This window comes from Podarcis gaigeae, assembly GCF_964106915.1.
Source record: "Podarcis gaigeae genome assembly, chromosome: 6".
NCBI classification, from domain to species: domain Eukaryota; kingdom Metazoa; phylum Chordata; class Lepidosauria; order Squamata; family Lacertidae; genus Podarcis; species Podarcis gaigeae.
This window is the reverse complement of record NC_139682.1, coordinates 39,134,765-39,159,348: the sequence shown is the minus strand read 5'-3', so window position 1 is coordinate 39,159,348 and position 24,584 is coordinate 39,134,765. Positions and strand designations below refer to the sequence as shown.

At 41.3% G+C, this 24,584-nt stretch overlaps 2 protein-coding genes across 14 annotated transcripts in view; both read left to right on the top strand.

The window, feature by feature from the left end:
* The first annotated feature begins 2,525 nt into the window (after positions 1–2,525).
* Positions 2,526–24,461, top strand: LOC310847615 (membrane cofactor protein-like). Of its 13 annotated transcripts, none has more exons than XM_083745600.1 (10): positions 2,530–2,695; positions 7,534–7,716; positions 11,018–11,200; positions 12,608–12,799; positions 15,522–15,713; positions 17,712–17,738; positions 18,848–18,914; positions 19,723–20,014; positions 20,174–20,236; positions 24,314–24,461. In XM_083745600.1, the coding sequence occupies exons 1-9, from the start codon at positions 2,611–2,613 to the stop codon at positions 20,186–20,188; spliced, it is 1,236 nt and encodes a 411-aa protein (XP_083601726.1). In that variant the 5' UTR covers positions 2,530–2,610; the 3' UTR covers positions 20,189–20,236; positions 24,314–24,461. The 13 variants fall into 13 exon arrangements, 12 of the variants coding, with proteins under 12 accessions (XP_083601715.1, XP_083601716.1, XP_083601726.1 ...); XM_083745599.1 differs by lacking the exon at positions 24,314–24,461 and adding an exon at positions 20,981–21,045; XR_014565920.1 differs by having other exon boundaries at positions 2,529–2,695; positions 19,723–20,236.
* Positions 21,062–24,584, top strand: part of LOC310847624 (zona pellucida sperm-binding protein 3 receptor-like) — a 29,066-nt gene continuing 25,543 nt past the window's right edge. Inside the window, exon 1 of the mRNA XM_083745614.1 lies at positions 21,062–21,187. The gene's annotated coding sequence lies outside the window, so the exon portion shown is untranslated. The remainder of the gene's footprint in view (positions 21,188–24,584) is intronic.

Here is a 24,584-nt window from a genome sequence, read left to right as displayed (position 1 = left end):
CTGAAATTGCAAGATTGTGAATCTAGGGCAATAATCACCTTAAAAATAAATAAGTATCAGCGAAACACTGTTCAGTTTGATCTACTTTTCTTCCTTTAAAATGTGTCCACCTTTTGTTTCTTTAAAACCTACTTTTTTCATCTTTTGCTAATAGTGCCTTATTGTCATTTAGTAAAAACACACATGCAAGGATGTGTGACAGTTCACAAATTACAGTATCTTTTAAACCTAATTTACTCAGGTAAAGGTAAGTGCCTGGTTCAGATTTTATGGAAACCTAGATGCAGTTGCACATAGTTAAATCCTCACCAACATTATTTAAAAGAAAAAGACTACTTCAGAAGGGGTATTTTAGGAGAAGGAAGGAAAGAAGTGGATTCCCTTGCGCACTAATTCTTTAAAACAGGCCTAAAAAGTGAACACGTGTGAAATAGGAACAGATATGAAGCTGGGAAGCAGCAGGCTTTGGGGAAAGTTAAGCACCCTTTAACTCTTTTTTATGAAAATCTAAAGCTGAGGTTGCTGACATAGTGCCCTTGGTTTACATATTGTCTACATTTTTTTATATTCACCTCTTTCTTAAATTTAGGAATTCCTTCATGCAAATATATCATAAAGCTGAATAATTTGCATTCTTCACTTACAGTCTCTGATAAGGACATAAAAACTGCATTCCTGAGATCCCTGAAGTCCAGCATTTTATCTCTAGGAGCAGCTGGCTCAGAAACATAGTATGATGATCTTATCCATTCCCATTTTTGTCCACAGTATCTGTACTCAAGAATTCTTTGTGGTCTCTGTGCAGTCCTTCATATGGGTTCTGTGTCTGCATAAGGTAGCCTTTGGAACCTTCTAGGATAGGTTTCCCTAACTTCATGCCCCCCAAATACTTTGGGACTGCAATTCCCATAATTCCTGAGGATTGGTCATGCTCGCTAGATCTGATTGCAGTTGAGATGCAGTTGAGATTTCCCTTCAGCTCACCTTATCAAACAGTATGCCCTGTTTTCCCTCAGCTCCTTCTTAACCACTGCAGTGGCCCCATATTTGAAATAAGAGGAAAGATACATCTTGGTTGTTAGGAAGAAATGAAGGGCAAAGGGAGAATCTAGTAGGTATTTTGGAGATTCTAAGGATTATTAGAAAATCTGGCAGAAGCAGAAAAGAGCACTAAAGGGGAGAAAACAGCAGCTTGTTATGACACCGGCCTAGTGTCCAATAACTCACTCAACAATCACATTTCAGACTTAGCTTAGCACTCATTGTGATTTTACTCATTGCAGGAAGGCAGGTGCAGACTGGTTTACCTCAAAGAAATGGCTTAGAAGGGTTGCTGCACATTTTGCCTTATAGCTTTCCTCCTGTTAGGGCTAGAGACTTACTTATTTTTTTTAAGCGAAAGCTCAGAGTTTGGGTCCCATTGCAGGCTTGGGCCCTGGTGCAACTATATGATGATAAATATGGCCATGTGGTTGGCATCTGTCTGTCTTGGGAGAAAATGGAAGAGTGTGCATTCAGGGATGAGGTCAAACCATTGGAATTACAGTGCCTGCTGTGGCTGTATGTCTCCCTCATTGTTTTTGCTGTGTTAGCAGCACCAAAGTAACCTCTCTGGGGTACCAGCAAGGGCATACCTAGGGGTTGGTTATGTTGGCTATCTTTATAGTAACTTGCTCCTGTAAGGCTGAATCATCTATTGAACTACATTCATATGCTTCATTCATCTGTTATTTCTTGTTGCTTCTACTGTTACACAGAAAACAACTGTAATGAACCAAATTTCATAGCATACACCCAAGAGTTCACAGGAGAATAGGTAGGGGAAATGACACCACTTTTAACAATCCCTGTTGTACATGTGTGGCTATGGTTGTAAAAACAAACTAGTATATACATAATAAACCTACGCTGGTTGTAAATGTTATTCTTCCTCAGCCTCTCTCCCACAATATGTATAGCCTGCTTTTCTAGTTATAGTCAGTCTGCCTAACAATCTAGTTTAAGACACTCATAAAACAGATATTCAATTATATCTCAAAATTGAGATAGAATTACAATTTTGAAATGCTTAAGGTTTCTAAGTGCCTCTATACCAAAATGAATGGAGCCTGACAAATGTGTCCAATTATATTATATTTTACTATTCGGGGATAAGAAGACAACACGAGGGAGAAGCAAGATTGGCATAACAACACTGGATTACTTCGGATGTCCTGTCATAACCTGCTGCCTTTTAGCCAGAGAGGTTTGCCTCCTGCCCCACAAACAACGCGATAAAATTATGCATTATGTTTGCACTGGTAAGGAATTATTTAAAATGTTTCAAAACTCTGTAAAAAAACAAACCCAACCCCGCCCCCCAAGACAACCACGTTTCCCACACGCAACGATGCTTCAATGTGAGAATCTTTGCTTCCATTTTTTTCCAGAGCCACGGCAAAACCCAATAATTGGAAGCCTGGTTCCTCTCTAAGGCCAAGCAGAAATGCCGGTAGCACGAGCGGAGCAGCGTTCGGCGCGCGCCTCCCTCCCAACGTCCTTCCCCGCCCCCCACCTCGCATGCGCAGCTGAGGTACTCGGCTTTCGCCGCCGATTTCTCAGCTGGGCGTTATGCTGCGGCTGTTGTGGGGGCTTCTGCGGACTCGCCGGCTCTTGGGGATGTCGATGCTGCTGCTGCTGCCTCAGGGAATGGTGGGTGAGTACTGTACGAGGAAGCCAGGCGAGTGACGACGGAGCCTCTAGCGGCCTCTGAGCCTCCTTTCTCCCCGCCACCTGCCCCTTCCCCTCCCGCCCGCTCGCGGCGCGCGAGTGGGCGGGTCTTTCCAGGCGCCTGAGGTAAACGCGGATGTCCCCCCGCAGCCCGCCAGGTGGCGCCGAGGTGTCCGTCCTCCTCAGCCGCGAGGCGGTTGCGCGCCGCCCGCCGCGTCCTAGGCTGCGGCCTCCGTCGGCAGAGCCAATTGGACTGCCCATCCTCCCAAGGGGACTTTCTCTGCCAGGCGGCCTTTCTTACTCCCGAGGAAGCACGCATGGGGAAGACCTTGGGGCCTCCCAGAGGGGTCTTTTAGAGCCATTGACACAATAATAGTGCATTAGCGGTGGGGTTGTAATACTTTATTCTGTGGTGCTTCACTAACTCATTATATATATATATATATATATATATGCAGGTTTTGGTGTCCTCGGGTGTCTTCCCGTGTAAAAGTTGGGGTGTCTAGGCGACGTTTCGACGAGGTCTCACTCGTCATCTTCAGGCTGGTGCTTTCGGCTTCTTGTTACTGGAACTTCTTGTTACTGGAACTTCTTGTTACTCCAGTAACAAGAAGCCGAAAGCACCAGCCTGAAGATGACGAGTGAGACCTCGTCGAAACGTCGCCTAGACACCCCAACTTTTACACGGGAAGACACCCGAGGACACCAAAACCTGCATTCCTGTACCCGTGAAAATCTACGAAAGCAAATATATATATATATATATATATATATATATATATATATATATATATTAAAAAACAACAATTTGGATGACCTAATCCAAATTCTCGAGTGAGATAACAAACAGTGTTGCAGAGGCTCAAGGAGAGTCTGAGATCAAAGAGATCAATCCGAAGAAGTATTTATTTGATGCGCGCCAATTTGCTGGCCATCTCCCAACTATCTAAAGGGCTGTCAAATGGAAGATGGAGCAAGCTTGTTTTCTTCTAATCCAGAGGGTAGAACCCGACCCAGTGGGTTCCAGTTACAAGAAAGGAGATTCCGACTAAACATCAGGAATAAGTTTCTGTTCAACAGTGGAAGGGAGTCCTTCTTTCACTGGAGGCTTTTAAGCAGAGGTTGGACAACTGTCTGCCATGTATGATCTAGTTGGGTTCCTGCAGTGCAGAGGGTTGGACTAGATGACCCTCACGGTCCTTCCAACTCTACAATCTATGATTCTATGTGGCAGGGGGTTTCAGCAGGAAGTTACAGGTATGCATATTGGTTGGAAGAGAAAGAGTATGACTGGCTGAAAACTTTGCAGGCTCAAGCAGTGTTGAAATGTGATGAACATCAATGGTCACGAGTATGCAAGGTGCCCCTGTAGCTTTTAACATGGAGCTGACCATTTTTTACATGATTGCAAAACTTGTGTAAGAAAAGCAACAACAACAACAAAAAGTCCCCTTCCAATTCTGGTTTCTCAGTGGCCATCTAAATAGCTTTGGGAGCTCAAAAACAGTGAAGTAATACTCTTTGCTGGTGATATCCAGCAGGTGTTATTGTAAGCCATACGTTTCAGATAGTGGAATGTTATACCCATTACTAGCCTTGTTAAGGTTAAGGTACTTGTTAACCTTGCTCATTTTGTATCCATTCACAGCTACAGTATCCTGTTTATTTATTTTGATGTTGGAATGCCAGTTCGTCAGTGAAGCATTGCTACAATCCACATATAATAATATTACTAAATAATATTCCATGTCTTCATTATTTATTTAAATCTGATTGGCGTCTGTTTGATTATCAGTGCATTCAAAAAATAAGTTCTATGGAAATGATATGAATTGCCTCTCAATACCAATACTTGCAATAGTAGTCCAGTAATCCAATTTCAGATTGGATGATATATGTAATGTAGCTGTAACTGGCTTCTAGTTTTCAGTCTAATATTCCATACATTCCCTTGGACTACAATTCTATGCATAGCAACATTAGACTAAGTTTCAGTGAAACAGAGTGAGGCTTATTTTTAAAGTAAACATGGATTGTGTTGTTGGTCACAGAACCCTGCTTTGATATTATAGCCTTGGACCTGCATTGCAAATGGCGATGTTTCTACAGCAAATGTGTATAGCGACATATGTGAGAAGTGCATGCTCATCTGTTTAGCATTGTTTCACTGAGGCTGGAAATAGTAATTAGTCATGACTTCCCAGCATACATATATGGGTTGAAACAGAAATGTTTTATAATTGTAATAGGTTGGTGGGATTCATTTCAGTTCAAAACTTTATGAAAGTTTTATTGTGTTTGGACTTTGGTTTTATTTTTATTTTTTTATAATAATTTTTATTAAGGTTTTCCAAATTAAAACAAATCAAAACAAATTAAATCCAATCTATAAACTTTTTGCCAATAACTAGGACTTCCCCTCCCTACCCCCTCTTGTGTTCCAAATCTTCCAAATAAGCAATTAAATTCAACAAGTTCTTATCCGCAAATTACACTCATCATCAATAACCCAATTTATCCAAATTCCCATCCCCTAAGATCGATCTATACCCTTCCACGAGTTTCCCCCTTTCAAACATAGTACAGATGGAAATAAAATAAATATGAATAGTAATTTTACAGCCTTTGGATTCCAATTTTCCCTCCCCTCTTTCCCCTTTGCGTTTCACCTATTCCTCCACTTCTAATATCTTCCTGGAGTTCCCACATTACACTATATCCCTCAAGTTCTTTGCCAGTCTTTGATTACGGATGTCCAATCGTAGAAGGAGTCTATCAAAAAAGGGGCCCATTTCTTCTATCCAGGTTTTTATATCCAGGAGTAAAAACTCCAATTTTGTATCCATAAGCTTGTCAAACCTGAATATCCCAAATGTTCCCCCAGTTCTGTCCAGTTCTTGTTATTTCCTTGTTCTTGTCAATCATTCTCCTCCTTTTTATTTCTCTGTTCTCCCACAGAAATGTTCTTTTTCCACAAGTTTCTAATGTCTCTGCAGAGGCTTGTTATTCATGGAGCAAAGCATTGTCCAATCGTAGAAGGAGTCTATCAAAAAAGGGCCCATTTCTTCTATCCAGGTTTTTATATCCAGGAGTAAAAACTCCAATTTTGTATCCATAAGCTTGTCAAACCTGAATATCCCAAATGTTCCCCCAGTTCTGTCCAGTTCTTGTTATTTCCTTGTTCTTGTCAATCATTCTCCTCCTTTTTATTTCTCTGTTCTCCCACAGAAATGTTCTTTTTCCAAAAGTTTCTAGTGTCTCTGCAGAGGCTTGTTATTCATGGAGCAAAGCATTGCATCATGTTCCTTTCATTTTCCAACAAATAGTTCCATTATTTCCTGTAGTGTGTAGACCTCTGTAGACAAAATAATGTTCCATTCCTGCAGTTTCCCAGGAGATTAAAAGTTCCATTCAACTGTTCAAGTTTCCTGTGAAAAACACATGCAATATCCCTCGGCTCCTCTAGGTGGGTTGCAGTAGCAAAGTTCCCTTCCAGAATCACATCCACCAGACCAAGTAGCTTGTTGACCGATATTTAAAACAGTTTATATTCAATTTATAACAAATATAACCGGCAAAGTCCTCATAACTAAATCTCTATTTTAATCTTCCTTTTTGACAGCTCTTTGACAGCTGTCAAAACCTCCATCGCTTTTCTCCAGGCAGTTTCACGAATCGCTCCGGGGATTCCGGGGGGGGGATTGCTTTTTTTTAAAACAATTCCACTTTTCTCCTCCAGCTCAATCTTATAATTTTCCCTCGCGAAGTTGCTGATTCGGCAAGATAAGGTTACACTCGATCTTAGTTGTCCAGTCCTTTGTTTTGGCTCTTCTACAATTTAGGGGTGGGCTGACTTCCTTTTTTCCGCCTCCCCCGTTCGCTCCAAATTTTAAAAATTTATCCCCTTTTTTTTAGTCCATATTCCAATTACTCACAGGTTCTTCTTTAAAGCCGAATTTTCAATAGAAGAAGTCAGCGCTCTCCGCCGGATGGCATGCGGCTGCGCTCGGCAGGGATAGCAGAGAACTCAAAGCACCACGCTTCTCCCCGGCACCCGATCCGTAGCCTTTAAAAAGGCTCCTTCACGAGTCGGGAGAGCGCTAACGGTGCCAGCCGAGTCTCCATGTCCACGGCCTCCTCTGGCCGTGGTTTTTAAGGGTCTCCGCATCGCCGGTGCGGTAGGACCCAGCCCCTGCCAAGCCGGCTCCCTCCGGAGCTCGGAGGGAGTCCGCCATTCGGCAATGGCGCCGACCCGGAAGTCCCGACTTTGGTTTTATTTTTGCTTTCATTTATGATCTATTCATTTATTTAAATATTTGACCTTCTCTTTTTCTCTCTCTTGTTTGCTGTGCCTCACTTGTCCATGGCCAAATCTTTGCTGTTTGTTTTACCACATTGCAGATATACATACCTGGTAGCACCAGCACATATCTCCTCCTCCCCGCTATTAGGACTGCTTTGCCCTTCTCCTTTGGGGGAACATTCCAGCAGGAACTCTTCATTTGAAATGAAGAAAACGTGTATTGTATAAGGGAGCATCAGTGCTAGTTTTGCTGGAGTTCACACAGGAAGAGGTCCAAGGACACTGAGGTTTAAACTGAAGGTGTCTACTAATACACAGTAGTTCATGCACTCATCTTGAAACACTTTCATATGGGTATTATGAAGTGTTACATGTTCATTTCTGTTAGTTATAACCTCCCGCCCATATTTGTTCTGTTGGTTGACATGACAAAAATCTTAATATTAAATATAGCAAAGTTGTAAATAACATTATCAGTTCCAAGGTTTTCTGTAACATTTTTAACTATTGTCTTTTTAAAGTGTGTGGAGAGGCCTGCGACATGGCTGACTTACCAAAGTTTACATTTTCTGAGGTGTATGAAGAACTTATTGGCTTCGCTGTAATATACCAATGCAAAGATGGTGCTGTAAGATTGCCTGGTAAAAGCACCGTCACTTACTGTCGTGATGGTTCCTGGACAGAGTTGGAAGAGCCATGTAAATGTATGTGCTGCTTAATTATTATTTTTAAAAAACTGGTTATTTCAAAAAGCTTACTCTAATTTTTCAGGCTTCTATGTGACAATCCTGGCTGGTATAAGCCAGAGTTCCCTATTAACATCTGAACCAGGAAATTCATTCTAGGAAAATAAATGAGAATATGGAGTGAAGTTTACTGCCTCATTCTTGAAGCTCTGTAGTCTGTGTTCCCAAATATTCCCAAATCCGTGACTCCACATGTAACCTATTAAAGAATCACAATTTCTGGTCATTACCCAACCCTGCCAATTTTGAGTCTGTTTTATTATGGTTGTTCCCATTTGGTGTGGAACACAATATTCCACAATTTATATGTGGAATCTAGTAAGTTGCTCCCATTCCTTGAGATGCCTGTTTTGTCTACAGTGACACATACCTTAGTTATATCCTATTTGGATTACTGAAACATGTTCCACGTGGGGCTGTCTTTGAAAAGTGCTCAGAAACTTCCAACTGGCTCAAAGAGCTGCAGCCAGATTGTTGATCAGGGTTGGTTATAGAGAGCATTCAACTCCCTGTCACAACAGCTGCATGGCTACTGCTCTGTTTCCAGGAAGAATTAATAGTGCTGATTATGACATATAAAGCCCTATACAGCTTAAGTCCAAGCTATCTGAAAGACCATCTTTCCTCATACAAATATGCCTGGTTTTGAGATCTTGTGGGGAGGCCCTTTCTCAGTCCTGCCACCCTCACAGGCATGCTTGGTAGGGATGCAGGCGAGGGGCTTCTTGGTGGCTGCTCCCAGGCTTCGGAACTGCTTCTCTAGGGAAACTAGACTGGCTCCCTCCTTGTTGTCTTGGCAGGTGAATACTTTTTGGGAACCGACTAAAAGGTCTGGGGCTGTGTTGTTTTTTATTGTAATTATTTGTATGATTTAAAAAGAAATGTTAATGTGTTTAAAGCAACAATAGTTGCATGATATATTTTGGATTTTTCTATGTTGTCTGGTAATAGTTTCACTTATTTGCTAACATGTTCATTTTTAAAAATGAATTTCCTGTGCAGTCCCTCCAGACATTCTTGGTGGATCTCACAACAGGACTGGAATAGTGATACAATACCATTGCAATGATACTTTCTTGCTTATTGAAACACCTTCCATTTTTTGTGATATTGTTGCTAATAATGGTAAAGCACTGTTGAGAGGGAACCCTCCCCCAAATGCACAGGTCATTTTTATAGCAGTTTTTCTTTCATTGATGATTTGTTTATTGTCAAATATACAAGTAGACCAGAGGTGGGGGGAAACAGAAGGCACATTCCTAATAGGGCTTTGGAATTGCTGTTCACCTGCTGCCCACCAATGTATCTCTCTCATTACTCCTGATTCAAAGAGATGCTAGCTAATTAGGTGTCAGTGACAACCACATAAGCAGAATTACATGACATTTCTCGTTTTCCTAATAATAATAATAATAATAATTTATTATTTGTACCCTGCCCATCTGGCTGGGTTTCCCCAGCCACTCTGGGCGGCTTCCATAGAAACCAAAAATACACTAAAATATCACAGATTAAAAACTTCCCTGAACAGGGCTGCCTTAAGATGTCTTCTGAATGTCAGGTAGTTATTTATGGGAGGGCGTTCCACAGGGCGGGCGCCACTACCGAGAAGGCCCTCTGCCTGGTTCCCTGTAGCTTTGCTTCTCGTAATGAGGGAACCGCCAGAAGGCCCTCGGCACTGGACTTCAGCGTCCGGGCAGAACGATGGGGGTTGGAGACGCTCCTTCAGGTATACTGGGCCAAGGCCGTTTAGGGCTTTAAAGGTCAACACCAGCACTTTGAATTGTGCTCGGAAACGTACTGGGAGCCAATGTAGGTCTTTCAAGACCGGTGTTATGTGGTCTCGGCGGCCGCCCCCAGTCACCAGTCTAGCTGTCGCATTCTGGATTAGTTGTAGTTTCCGAGTCACCTTCAAAGGTAGCCCCACGTAGAGCGCATTGCAGTAGTCCAAGTGGGAGATAACTAGAGCATGCACCACTCTGGCGAGACAGTCCGCAGGCAGGTAGAATCTCAGCCTGCATACCAGGTGGAGTTGGTAGACAGCTGCCCTGGATACAGAATTGACCTGCGCCTCCATGGACAGCTGTGAGTCCAAAATGACTCCCAGGCTGCGCACCTGGGCCTTCAGGGGCACAGTTACCCTATTCAGGACCATGGAGTCCTCCACACCAGCCCGCCCCCTGTCCCCCAAAAACAGTACTTCTGTCTTGTCAGGATTCAACTTCAATCCATTAGCCGCTATCCATCCTCCAACCGCCTCCAGGCACTCACACAGGACCTTCACCGCCTTCACTGGTTCTGATGTGAAAGAGAGGTAGAGCTGGGTATCATCTGCATATTGATGGACACCCAGTCCAAACCCCCTGATGATCTCTCCCAGTGGCTTCATATACTGTAGATGTTAAAAAGCATGGGGTAGAGGAAGGAACTCTGAGGCACCCCACAAGTGAGGGCCAGGGGTCTGAACACTCATCCCCCCCACCACTTTCTGAACACGGCCCAGGAGGAAGGAACGGAACCACTGTATGACAGTGCCCCCAGCTCCCAGCCCCTCTAGACGGTCCAGAAGGATGTTATGGTCGATTGTATGAAAGGCCGCTGAGAGATCCAGCAGAACTAGGAAACAACTCTCACCTTTGTCCCTAGCTCGCCGGAGATCATCAACCAGCGCGACCAAGGCAGTTTCAGTCCTATGATGAGGCCTGAATCCCGATTGGAAGGGATCGAAATGGTCCGCATCCTCCAGGCGTGCCTGGAGTTGTTCAGCAACCACGCGCTCAATCACCTTGCCCAAGAATGGAAGATTTGAGACTGGGCGATAGTTTGCCATACTGGCCGGGTCTAAAGATGGTTTTTTAAGAAGCAGTTTAATGACCGCCTCTTTCAGCGGATCTGGGAATGTTCTCTCACAGAGAGAAGCATTCACCACCCCACAGAGCCCATCGCCCAGCCCTTCCCTGCTTGCTTTTATTAGCCAGGATGGGCAAGGATCAATAACTGTTTGATTGCTGGGAATATGTATTTTTTTAGCTGTGCAAGTGCTAATAACAGGGGGAAATAATCTGGATCCCTGGCAGGAGATGGACTAATTTTCACAACCACTAATCCTGCACAGACACTACAAAAGTATTATTCAAACAGGAAAACAGGAGAGTATTTTTAAAAATAAGCTTCATCAGAAAAATATCCCATCTTTAAGGAAATAGAAATGCACAGATTCTATTTTTTAAGGAGTTTTGCTTTTTAATCTTACTTTCAGTGGTTATATGTGAAAATCCACGAGTTCAAAATGGAATAGAATTAAATGGATTAAGAGATCCCTATACTTATGGCAACAGTGTTACATTTGAATGTAAAACTGGATACTTCATGATTGGAAATCATTACATTCTCTGTGAGAAGAACGGTACTTGGGTCCCTAAAGTGCCATCCTGCAAAAAAAGTAAGACATTGACAAAAATCACAAGATTTACATTTATATTTTATGATTCAACAATTAGAAGTTGTTTAAACTTGGAGAAATGCTGTGTTATAAAAGAGTAAATAATGTATCATGTAGCATTTTAAGCTGAAGTGTATATATTGACATTCATTCTTCTCTGTTATGTCTCATGTAGGGATCTTGGCCGAGTTCAGAGAACACTATTGTAAAAATGGTGCACTAATGCAGAAGGAGAGGCAGCCCAAAATCAAAAATATTTATTCAACACATTTATTTCTGGTATCATTCAGGCACTGGGTTGGGCGATAACCTTTGTCCAGGACAAGGCAGGAGCGAAAAGGTTTCAGGGAAGTGGGATGCTCCTAGCACCAGTTTTTCACTCCTGCCTTGTAGTGAAGCAGTCAGCTATCTTCCCTCCCACATTACTTCTACTTTCAGCCAGCAGCTCTTATCCTTCTACCTATTTTCCTTACATCTTCTCTGTTGTTAGCCAGTATTTACCTTTAATCTTCATATTTGCATTGTTTTTACGTTATCTCCTTTGAACTCCAGATAAGGTCACTGAACAAAGCTGCAAGTTCAGTCAGTGAGGTTACAGACAGTAGCAGTTAATGCGACTGAGTGGAACTGCCCTCCTGATGCTGGTGTCACTGCTGATTACCTGGACGCTGTTCAAGCCGGGCAATGTTGGAGCTTTGTGTGTAGTGGTTGGAGTCCTGGACAGGGGGCAACGGGGGTGGGGAGAGGGGAGATAATTTCATCAGGCAAGCAGAAATGTGCTGACAGAGTGAACTCCTTAGCACCAGTTTGAATTCCAGCCATTATGAATTAGACAGCCAAGGAGGATGACATGAGAATGTTTTCTTCTTTCAAAGTTCTGGAACCTTCCCATGTGCATGCCTAGTATGTGCACATTCTGAAATCAGCCTTGCAAATGAATCTATTAAAATGTCTACCTTAAAAGAGAGTATATGTAGCCTCAGTGGTCACACAGATGTAGGTTATTCATTTGTGTCTGAAAAGATCACGCTTCTTCACCTGATTGCCTGTGAGCTTTTCTTACTCATCACCACAACTGATCAAGTGGTTATTTTATAAGTCTGCTCTGTGTGACTGCTCAAAAAACCTAAGAGAATTTTCAGAAAAATCAAATCTGTTTTCTCTTTTGATTTTCAGAAAAATCAAATCTGTTTTCTCTTGTGTACTGTGGAACAAGGTTACTTGGTTTGGCCATGAAGGAATCAGTAGTAAACTGTGTTTTGTGCCTTGTCTTCTTACCACGCTCAAAAATCCAGATACATGATATTATGATTACAACTTGACTCTTACCGCAAACTTATAAAAGCAAGGCTAATATTATACAGACAATAATTTTTATCTTCTGCAGCTTTATTGTTCTTGTTACAGTTACTCCACATATTTGTGGTGCCCCAGTTGTGCCCAAAGGACATGTATATCCATTGCTATCTGAATACAATGTTGGAGATGTCATTGATGTGTACTGCAATCAAAACTACTCTTTCATTGATGAAACCACAAAGATGAGTGTGCAATGCCAAGGCTACAATCAGTGGGATCCTTCTATACCACTATGTTTGGGTATGTATAGAACCAGTTTGAGAAGCACACAAATATGTTCCTTCCTCAGTTGCTCCATACCCAAGACAGATGTTGCCCATTATTGTAAATCACAGATGGTCAATCTTCACCCCCATCTACAGCCTTGTGAGGCTGTTCTTAAAAAAAAAAGTAGATAAAACGAGCATAATTATTTTAAGTGATGCAGTACCTAGTCTGCTATCAAGTAATCATTTCGTTTGGGATTTGAGCAGTGAGCTTCATCCCTTCCCCTTGTATAATCCTATTGGGGCAAATACCTATAGTCTCTGAATCCTCTCATTCCTCGTAATGCAGGACTGGGATGGGACTAGAACAATGGCTTTTTAGGTCATGTTGGAAAGCAGAGTGCTGTGTATATTGCTAGATAACTACCATATTTTTCGCTCTATAACACGCACCTGACCATAACACGCACATCGTTTTTAGAGGAGGAAAACAAGGGAAAAAAACATTCTGAATGAAACAGTGGATGTATCATTTTTGTGCTTCATGCTGTGGCCACAGACATGTGATCTGATGGTGAATTTGGGGTGACCCAATGCAAAAATCCTGAGAATCGCTGTGGATCCATGCTTTGTAACCACGTCTTTGCACCATTGCAGCCCCAGGCAACAGTGGGTGTGTGATTTTTGGGGGGCAGGCTGTAGCCATGGACATGCTATGTGCTCTGATGGTGAATTTGGGCTGACCCAATGCAAAGATCCTGAGGATCCATGTGGATCCATGTTTTGTAACCACGTTTTTGCACCATTGCAGCTCCAGGCAACAGTGGGTGCATGATTTTGGGGGGGCAGGCTGTAGCCATGGACATGCTATGTGATCTGATGGTGAATTTGGGGTGACCCAATGCAAAGATCCTGAGGATCCATGTGGATCCATGCTTTTTAACCACATTTTTGCACCATTGCAGCCCAAGGCAACAGTGGGTGCGTGATTTTTGGGAGGCAGGCTGTAGCCATGGACATGCTATGTGATCTGATGGTGAATTTGGGGTGACCCAATGCAAAGATCCTGAGGATCCATGTGGATCCATGCTTTTTAACCACATTTTAAGTGGGGAGGGAAGGAAAAACACAGAACGGACAAGGAGCACGAGAGGGGTGTGCAGAGAAGCAGCTGGCTAAGAATGCAGGAGAGGGGTATAACGGGAGGGAGGAAAGGAAGGCAAAAGTTTTCCCTCACCTACCCACCCAAGTCAGCCAGCTCTCTCTCTCTCTCTCTCTCCCTCCTGCATGTTTTCAGCAGCACCGGAGCACAGAGACGACACTCTGCTTTCCCCTCTGCTTGCCTGGAGGGGAGGGGCTTTCCCTGCTCTTTGTTCGTTTGAGCAAACACAGCAAGGAAACAGAGGTGGGTGGGCAGTAAGACCCTGAGGCAGAATGCAGGAAAGCAGCCACTTCCTCTTTTCTGGTTTCCCTTCTCCGAGAGGCGCAATTTGATTTTTGCCTGCTTTTTTTTGCCTCCACTCGCGCCATTTGGCTCCAGGGACCACACATTCGCTCAATAACACGCACAGACATTTCCCCTTCCTTTTTAGGAGAAAAAATCTGCGTGATATAGAGGGAAAAATACGGTACCTTGTTGAGGTTTTTGGGTGAAGTTAAGAGAAGGTGCAATCATATTGCTTTAAAGTTGGCTATCCCAAGTTTCTAATAAGACACGTCACACTCAGCTTTTCAAACATGGCCTTCCTCCCAGGAGGAAGAGGCAAGAGGGCCACTATGATGATGAAACAGATTCAGTCCCTTGCCTCAGACAGCAAATTTGGGATGCACTGAGCCTAGGGCTTGCCGATCGGAAGGTCGGCAGATCGAATCCCCATGGCGGGGTGAGCTCCCGTTGCTTGGTCCCAGCTCCTGCCAACCTAGCAGTTTGAAAGCACATCAAAGTGCAAGTAGATAAATATGTACCACTCTGGCGGGAAGGTAAACGATGTTTCTGTGTACTGCTCTGGTTTTGCCAGAAGCGGTTTAGTTATGCTGGCCACACGATTGTGAAAAACTGTCTGTGGACAAACGACTGCTCCCTCAGCCAGTAAAGCAAGATGAGCGCTGCAACCCCAGAGTTGTTCACGACTGGACTTAACTGACAGGGGTCCTTTACCTTTAATTTAGAGGGGTGAAAAAGTTGGGACCATCCAAAGCTACCCTTGCAACTTTTGCCTCATGCAGTAGTGAGAAAATCTGCAAAATCCATGTATTATGAGCATGTTTTCTGGAGTAGCTGCTCCAAAAGTCTACATGCCATTATGGCTGGTGTCATCTTGGAAACAATTAAGCTTCTTCCTTCCCCTGCTAAAAGCTACCATTTTGGGAAAACAGTCTGAATACATCTGTGAGAAGGGAGAGAGCATAGAGGAGGGTGCCAGCTAGAGTGGATCCTGTTTGAATCATTTTACGTCATGAACAAGACAGGCTAAGGTCAGCTCTCCTATTAAATTTGAAGATATTTGGATACACTCTTATGCTTAAACCCTTGGTATATTCCAAATCTATATACATCAGAGAGGTTTTTTTTAACCTTTTTGGTGTAGAACATTATGTATCTTGCACAAGTTGCACAAGTATGATTTTTTTTGGTTTTGGAACGCTTTGGTTTTGGAACAGACTTCCAGAATGGATTAAGTTTGAGAACCAAGGTACCACTGTACAAAGAAACAAAGCATTGCTTTATCATTTATAATAGTTATTTGTGTTTTCAGCAAAAACATCACCAGACACTTCTAAATTCTACATCCATAATGGAAGAATAACCCAAGGGGTGAAACAATACTATACCCCTGGAGATGAAATTTCTATTCAATGTAATGCTGGGTATACTTTGTTCGGGCCATCTACAATTACTTACATTGGTGGGAGTAAATGGTCACCTAATATTCCAGCTTGTAAACTGAGTAAGTATAATATTTGTGAAAATGCCAAGAGATGTTGGGGGTGCCAGTGCTTACGTCAGGTTTGGTTTCATTAGAATGAAAGTCACTGAAGACTTTTAATTATGCATATATACTAACTGAGCATAAGGAAATAAGGCTCACAACACCAGCACGCTAACCAATACTGGTTGTCCATTAGGTTTCTAGAGAGGGAACCATAATGTGAGAGAGGTAGAACCCAGAGTCTCCCAAGGACCAGTATTGGAACCAGTGCTTTTAAACTTCTTCATAAACGGTCTATCATTACAACGGAGCAGTGAGGTGACCAGGTTTGCTGGTGATACTAATTTTTTCAGGGTTGTTAAAACAAAGAGAGATTGCGAAGAGCTTCAACAGGACCTCTTCAAATTGAGCGACTGGGTGGTAAAATGGCAAATGCAATTCAATGTAAACAAGTATAAAGTCATGCCTGCTGGGACAAAAAAAAAATCTCACCTATATGCTCATGGGGTCTGAACTGGAGGTCACAGACTAGAAGCAAGACCTTGGGGTCATAGTAGATAGCTCAGTGAAGATGTGGACCCAGTATGTGGCAGCTAATTCCATTCTAGGAAGCATTAGGAAAGGAATTGAAAATAAAACTACCAGGATCATAATGGCAACATAGAAATATTTGGTGCAACCACATTTGGCATACTGTGTACAGTTCCAGTCACCTTACTTCAAAAAATATTGTAGAATTGGAAAAGGCTCAGAAGAAGGCAACCAAAATGATCAAGTGGAAGGAGCAACTCCCTTATGAAGTAAGGTTGCAACATTTTGGGACTTTTTAATTTAGAGTGAAGGCAAGTAAGAGACAACATGGTAGAATTTTATAAAATTGACATGGAGAAATTGGATAGAGAGAAGTTTTTTCTCATTTCTCTCATAACCCTAGAACTCATAGGCTGAATGCTTGAGGATTCAGGACAGATAATAGAAAATACTTCTTTACACAGTGTTCAGTTAAACTATGAAATTCACTCCCCTAGGCAGTGATGGCCACCAACTTGAATAGGTTTAAAAGTGGATTAGACAAATTCATGGAGGAGAGGTCTACCGATGGCTAGTTGCCACAGTGGCTATGCTCTGCCCTCGACAATTGGCGGCAGCAATGCTTCTGAACATCAGTTGCTGGCTGAAACTCTTCCTGCTTGGACACAGATACACAATTAGAAAAGGACTATGGAACTTTGTTTCAATATATGATTACGGTGGCGAGACTATTATATGCACAAAGATGGAAAGATTAATCATCATCAACAATGGAAGAATGGTTTTTAAAATTTAACTAGGGGTGCCATATATCCAGAATTTCCCAGATTGCCGGGATTTGGCCATCAGAAACAATTTTTGGGTCACTTTCTGAAATATGGCAACCCTAAATTAATGGACCCAGCTGAGATGGCAAAATTGACATGTTTAATCAGATAAAAGTCATTGTTGACATTTACTAAATACTGGAAAGCTCTCATAGACTTTTGCATGAAAAATAAAAATAAATAATGGATGGGCGGGTTGAAGATAAGGTTTGTTGATAGAAAGCGGTTTTGTTTGGTGTTATATTGGAATAGATGAAGTGATTATTGTTTATATATAGCGGACAGATGAAGAATGGGAAGTTCTTTAATCTCTGAACTTTATCCTTTCTATTTCCTATTGAAAACTCTTCTATTTTTTTTCTTATTTCTCTATCTTTTTACTTTTTTGCCATGTTTTTATCTTAATGTTGGACAAAAAAGATATTTGAGATCAGGTTTTGTATTTCTCTTTATAAACTCTAATGAAATTTATTTTTTAAAAATGAATATCAGATGCTGGAAACCACAGGAGGGGTGAGTGCTCTTGTGCTCAAATCCACCTCTTGTGATATGAGATCTATATTGAGCTCCAGTACTTCCTTTTATAATTTGTTTCTGATGTGGCTAAGTCTAAATAAGTAACCTGTCAATAATTAGTCTTTCCTCTCCTCTTTTCTAGGTGTTTTCCTCAGATTGCTTATAGCTGGTATGTAATTTATTTAATATGAATGGGGAAAATAAAAAGATTCATTATAAATGTTTGCATGCCAAGGTTTTATACCAGTTCATAGATTTTTTCACAATAGCAAAATAGAAAGTGTGGCACTCTCCAGCCAGAAATACACATTTTAAAGTTTATTTTATAAGAGAGATATAAGCCTATGCTTAACTACCACCAGCTGTGTTCACAGTCCTCCACATTTCAGAAGTTTTTCACCAGTGCTCAAATCTTTGGTCATCATTATCTAAACACAGACCTGCAGGTAACTTGTAGGTTTTTTGTTTCTTTTTGGGTTACAGTTTTAAACTGCTTAGAGAGAAAATTAGTATTTTGCACACACACACCCCAGGAACAAATAAAGTTGTGTGGAGGGCTTTTTCCCCAGCCAGAACTCACCAGAACTAAGTCCTGGCACCTCTCAGGTGGGCACCATGGCCATTCTAAGAGAACAAGGGAGGTGCTCATGGTGAGTTCTGGCACTTCTCTTCCTAGAGAAATATCACTGGTTGTGTGCCTTTAGAATCTAGATTTTGCAGAATACTGCAGCTGCACACTGGAACTGTATGTTTGTGCAGTTAACATGGATTAAAAGGCTCAACAAATACACTTTAAAAAACAATCAGACTTTTTATTATTTGGAAAGTAATTGGGAAATGCATTGAAAGGTAGCTGTGTGATGCATGGATGACTAGCGGGAAGACATTTAAACACCCCGCAAGCAAATCAGGATAAATGATCATTCTTGCAAAACTTCTCCAAAAACAAATCAGAACAATTGCTCAATGAAGACTGGATTTGTAAGTATTCTGCAAGGATATCTGCTGAGTGATGAATTAACGACCCATTAATTTTTCTTAGAGTTAACATTGGTAGGATGATTCACATAAAAGTCCTGCCTCTCACCAATCTTTGCCACTAATAGTCTAGTGATCACCAAATGTCACATTGTTGTTAACAGTATTCAATAATGTAGTACTGTTCTTTATGCCTCAGGTAACACTGAATAAAATTTCCAAAATGGCTGTTTTTAATTGTACATCAGTTTTCTTGGACTTTCATGAGCTGTTTTTCTTGTGTGTTTTTTTCTTTTTTAGCATGCATAATGCCTGTAGTACTCGTGGCAAGTAAAATGGTTCATAGGAAATGTTGTTCACAAGAAAGGTAATTTTTTTCTTAATATCAAACTCCCCTTTTCCTGTTTCTTTTACATTTCTAAGGTCTACCTTATACATTAACTACACAGAAATTATCTCCATGTAGAGGAAACACTCCATGCTGTATCATCTGAACTGCAGTGCAAATTTTGTTTTTCCTATGAATGACCTGACTGGGCTGCTGATCTGAGATATGGGTATATGGGTGTTCAAACAGTAAAATGGTACTATTTTTTGTACATGGGGATATATATATTTCTATTTCTATTATTTCTATTTCTATTATGGTTTGTTTCACTATATTTGAAAATCAAGAAAATGTATTTTTTTTAAATAGTAACACTTAAGGGCCACATATAACACATAGCATCTTACTGATATATCAGCATACATTGTCAAATGTGAAACCATATATTTAGCTTGCTGAGAGCATACATTTAGGGAAACTGTTGTATAAAGTAGCTTCCCGATATGCAAAATGGTGGCAATTCAGAACCTCAGATAATTTAAAATGTGCCTTCTGGATTGCTAACTGGGATTATGTATTATACCAGTGTTTCAACAACTGCAGTGCCTGTGCCTCCAAGCCTGTTTCTAGGCTTGTTCTTCATGGGACAAGGTACCTGAAGGATTATCCTGTCTATATATGTGTCTGTCTATACCTAATATATTATGTACAGGCACTTTTCATTTCTGAATCAGCTGAAATGTGCATAATGAGGAAAGAGCCTTCTCTGGAATGAAAGCTCAGCTGGCACATGCAGTGATAGAATTTCAGCACCATGTGATTTTATTTTATTTTTAATTTTCCAAAGATTTTTAATCAGATTTACCCTGACATCTCCATTCCCCAGCAGCCTAATCGTAAAGAAAGAGCAAGAGAGAGAGCAAAAGAGAGCAGCAACCAAAGAAGGTATTTTGTTGCCCGAGACCATGGAAGAGTCAGTGGCAAACTTTGAGCTAGAACACCAGAAAGAAAATGGAAGGCAGCAGGAGAAGCTAGTAAGTTTTAGTAAGCTTCCCATTAATACAGCCAAGGAAACAACAGATGAAGCAAACCCAACATCATCTCTGCATGAGGAGGGACCAATCAGTGAAGGCAACTGGGTAGATTCTGCTTATTTTCTCTTTCTTTTTCTTCTTGTTCTTTTGACCCTGAATACCCCTATACATGTAAAAAGACAGAGGCAGTCCTCTGCTGAGATGCTCAGCAAAGGCCACTGCACCAAATGTACAAGTAGAATTTCATAGTGCTGTATCCCACAGGAACCCTCTGTGTGAGTCTCCTTTTTCTCTTGTGGACTGAGCATAAGACCCTTGACACTACAGGTAAGTGTTACTATGTGTATTTTTATGGCGCATATGCAGTAGCCCATTTTGAAATGGCAAGATTTTGACTCTATAGCCATAATCATTCTAAAAAATAAAACTATAATTGTATCAGTGAAATGTCTGACTTGGTTTTTTTAACACCAGAATCGTTTTTGTTCATTTTTTTCTAATGTTATATATTTTTATTGTCATTCAGTAAATAAGCACATATGGAAGTATGACAATTCACTAATTACAATGTTCCTCAAACCTACACCTGTAATTTACACAGTTACAGGTAGGTATCTCTTTCATATTCCACTTTTCAATGTTTAAGTAATGAATATGGAAATTCTGTAAGTGTAGTAATATATAAACAAAAGAGTAGGCATCAGCTTGAGTAGAGGTCTGTGGGCCAATTTAAACTTAGATGCAATGCATATACTGCAATCCCAACAGTTACTTTTTGGAAGAAAAAAGCCACCTCAGAAGGGGGAAATTTAGAACAAAGATGGTTGCTTTGCCCACCACTGTTCTGCTCTAAATCAGTCTTCAGAGTTGAACACAAGTGGGATGGGAGCAGAGATATGGAGCAGAGAAGCAGCAGGCTTTGGAAGAGTTAAGCTCTTCTCTGCTCTAGATCCCTCACTCTGCAAGCTGCTTTTGCTTTAAAAACAATTGCAAAACTGGAATTACCACTGAAATTTAATGACACACAGCTGTATGTAGACACCGTCCCTCTCCCTTTTGTTTTCTCACAAGGTTATAAATATTGTATTGGCTTAGACAATAAATGAAAGCTTATGTTAAGCTTCTCAAGACCTGAAAATCTAAAACTGGGATGGCAAACATAGTGTCCTCCGGCTGTTCTTTGACTACAATTTTCTGAAGGTACTCCAAGGAATCCATTGAGGCATTTTGTGAAGTAGGGTAGGGTGCCTGCTCAAGGGTGCCATGTGATCTTCATTGGTAAGCAAAAAAATATTACTAGATTCTGGAAAACCTACTAAGTCTTGACAGACCTCTAACCACTATTATTACTATTATTACTATTACTATTACTATTATTATTACACTCATCTGTTTCTTAAATTGGTGAATTATACAAACATTTCATAAAACTGAATAATTTGCATTCTTTGTTTAGTCTCAGATAAGAACATAAGAAGTGCATTCCTATGTGAAACTGAGATCCTTGAAGTCTGGTCCTTTTCTCTAGGAGCAACTGGCTCATAAGCACAGTATAAGGATGATAGCTTTCCCCTATTGCTTGTCCCCAGCATCTGAACTCAGGATTATTCTATGGTCTCTGTACAGTCCTTCATACGGGTTCTGTGCCTGCACAGAGCAGCGTCTGCAACTTTCTAGAGCAGGTTTCCCTAACTTAGTGCCCTCTAGATGCTTTGGACAGCAAGTCCCATAATCCCTGAGCATTGGTCAAGTCGGCTAGACTGATGTGAGTTGCAGTAGAAAGCATCTAGAGGACACTAATGTGCAGGGGTGTTCTTGCAGAAGGCACTTAAAACATTTTGGTGGCAGGTCTGCTTCTAGCCCTTAATATATATCCTCAAGTGGTATGCCCTTGTCTTCCTACTTGGTTCATTATTGACCACTGCATTGGTCCCATCTTTGCAAAGTTTTTTCCCCTGTTTTATTTTATCTCTATGCAGTTCTTTTCCTTTCAAATGTTGCATTTCATTTTACCTCAGTGTTCTCTCCATGCTTTCTTAGCACACCTCAGTGCTGGTTCTCAAAGTACGTAAGCCGAGGCAGCAAACTTTATCATTCAGTTTAATGTTAAGTAAACGTCCAGTGCGCTTCCAATGCCATAAATCTTATCTCAGCAGAGAATTTTGTGCAGCAGTTGAAGAAGGCAGGAGAGCCAGTACCTTTCAATGAAGAATCCTGGAGCAAGCACTTTGGAACTCAGGAAAAAACTTTATTTACAAAAGAAAAACCCTGGCGATAAAGCACACATGCTTTTATCTCCGGCATAAAGAAAACTATACTCTAAACTTAACTCATATCAGCAAACACGCCCATGGCCACAAACTGAGTCTGCGAGTCAGGTCAAGGGGGGAGGGGAAAAACACACGGGTGAACTGACTATTTATACAAACTAACTCACATTCCTGGATGCTTAATGACTTCCAGCTGCTCAGTGATTAGAGCGACTTGTTACCTTTAGTACCAACAGATAGTCATCATTGTTTGCTTCTCTGCTTTGAAAAGGGGCAGGTGTTGGACCCTTGCCCCATTGTGTAAATTTTACGAGACCAGCATACCAAAATACATCCACTGCCTTTGGCTTACTTTGTAAGAGCAAACTCACTCTGCTGGAGTCGCCCAATCCCCACACCCACAAAAACTGGCTATGCAATTAATCCTCAGTTTTCATTTCTGTTGAATCGAGTTCACCTTCACAGGGCTCTCCAATATAATACAGTTGCAAGCACTGTAACAGTCCCCTTGAGCCTTACTATCCACTTTGGGACCCAGGCCATTGACAACTGCTACATCCCTTGAGTCTGGTCTTACTACTTTCATATTAATACTAGTTTCAGTTCCAGACCATGCCAGGGAGGCAGCTCCTTTGACCATGAGGCAGTGCACCTACTTAAACTAACTTGACTGCCATATTTTCAGAATGCAAGCAAGGGAAAAAAGTATCAGGGAAACAGACCAATGACTTGGGTTCTGCTGGATTTATACATAATAAAAACCTCTGTTCATTATTATTCTTCTGCTGCCTGGGCTACTGTCCCTCTCAGCCAATATGGCTGTCCCTGCAGCAACTATTTGCACATTGGAGCAACATATGAGAGAGAGCTTGTCAGCTAGTTTCCATGCATGTGGTTTAACTATTGCTCCCCTTGATGTACAATCCCTTTTGGCTCAGACAATTGAGAAGGTATGTAAGGTGGATGTAATGGTTTGAAAGTTTTAACCTAATGCCACATTCTTACTCTGCAGTGCATGCCTGTGTGTCTCAACATCAGCATTATCTCTGGGAGAAATCCTCTCTCTTCTTCAAGCATCTCCTAGATGACAGGGGATGGCTTACACAACCAGCATTGCCTGGCAAAGCAAGAAATCTACACCTTTAATCATATGATGGACTGTGACTCCAGAGCCATGTAAGGCTCTGTCATTCTCCATTTTCGTACTTGGCTTTAGAGGAGGATTTAAAAACTCTTCTGCAATGGAGCAGTAGAAACAGAGTTCAGGGTACAAAGGCTTGTACCCTTCAAATAATTTCCCTATTGCCAAGAAAGATACCTCTAGCAGATGCATGACACTTTGGGTTTTCTCTTCCTTCATAAACCCCCAAAAGTTCTAGATTGCTGTTTTTTCCAGCATCCTCCCATTTCTCATTATCAAGTCAGGCTTTATTTCAACAGACCAAAAAGATGTCTGCTTTCATATCTCAATTCAACCAAAGCATTTGTGTTTCCTTCCAGACCATTGCTTTCAGTTGAGAGTTTTGGTGTTTGGCTCTTAGCCACACAGCTCACAGAATTTTCACAAAATGCAACACAATAATTGCTGCACATCTTGGTCAACAAGGCATTTCCAGCATAGCACCAGCCATCAGCATATACTGCATTCCCATGTGAGGTCCTCAGAAATCAAGTTCCACATGCCAGAGATTCACTTGATGCCAATGTGTCACTTGAAGTTTATAGGTGCTCACTTATGTTTCATAGCTAGTTTCACCTCTTTGCCCTCTGGCGAGCTCAGACCCCATTGCTTTAACTGTCCGTCTCAAATAACTGTTGGGTGTGCTTAGGCTAGAGAAGAGACATGGTAACAGGTGACATGGTAAAACCCTGTTACATAGATGATGCATTATCAACAAGTTCAAGGTGCAAGGAAATTTTGACTAAATATTTGGAAGAATTTCCTGATTTTACAAAGTTTTATTCCCATATGCCCATACATTTTAGTTCTGCTGTTGTAAACATAAGCACATCAGCACAGCTCATTATGATTTAGCTGTGCTAAACACAGCTGTTTCTTTTAAAGTCACTTTTCGTTTTAGAAACTTACCAGTGTTGTTGTATAATATTTTGTATTGGTTTATTTTCTTTTTAGGCTTACATTGACCACTTCCTTAAAGCTACAAGGGATAAACTGTAAATTCTGAAGAGTATTTTGTACTTATGTGAATCAAATACTTTAAGGTTGAATTTGTGTTGTATATATTATTTTGCAAGAAATAAAGCATATACATGAATACAAATCTCAACATTTTAAAATGCTTATTAGACACTGTGCCACTTTGAGGCTTTTTTGCTTACATTCAATGGGTGCAAATATCAAGAGGTTTATCAGAGTTCTTCAATATGTAAAATATAGTGGGTAA

Bases quoted from the DNA above. Each gene is read 5' to 3' on its own strand.
- LOC310847615 (XM_083745593.1), top strand. From the start codon at position 3,894: ATGACCCTCACGGTCCTTCCAACTCTACAATCTATGATTCTATGTGGC. The intron at 12,800-15,521 runs GTATGTATAGAA...TTGTGTTTTCAG, and splicing joins TTCTATACCACTATGTTTGG to CAAAAACATCACCAGACACT. The intron at 15,714-17,711 runs GTAAGTATAATA...CCTCTTTTCTAG, and splicing joins TATTCCAGCTTGTAAACTGA to GTGTTTTCCTCAGATTGCTT.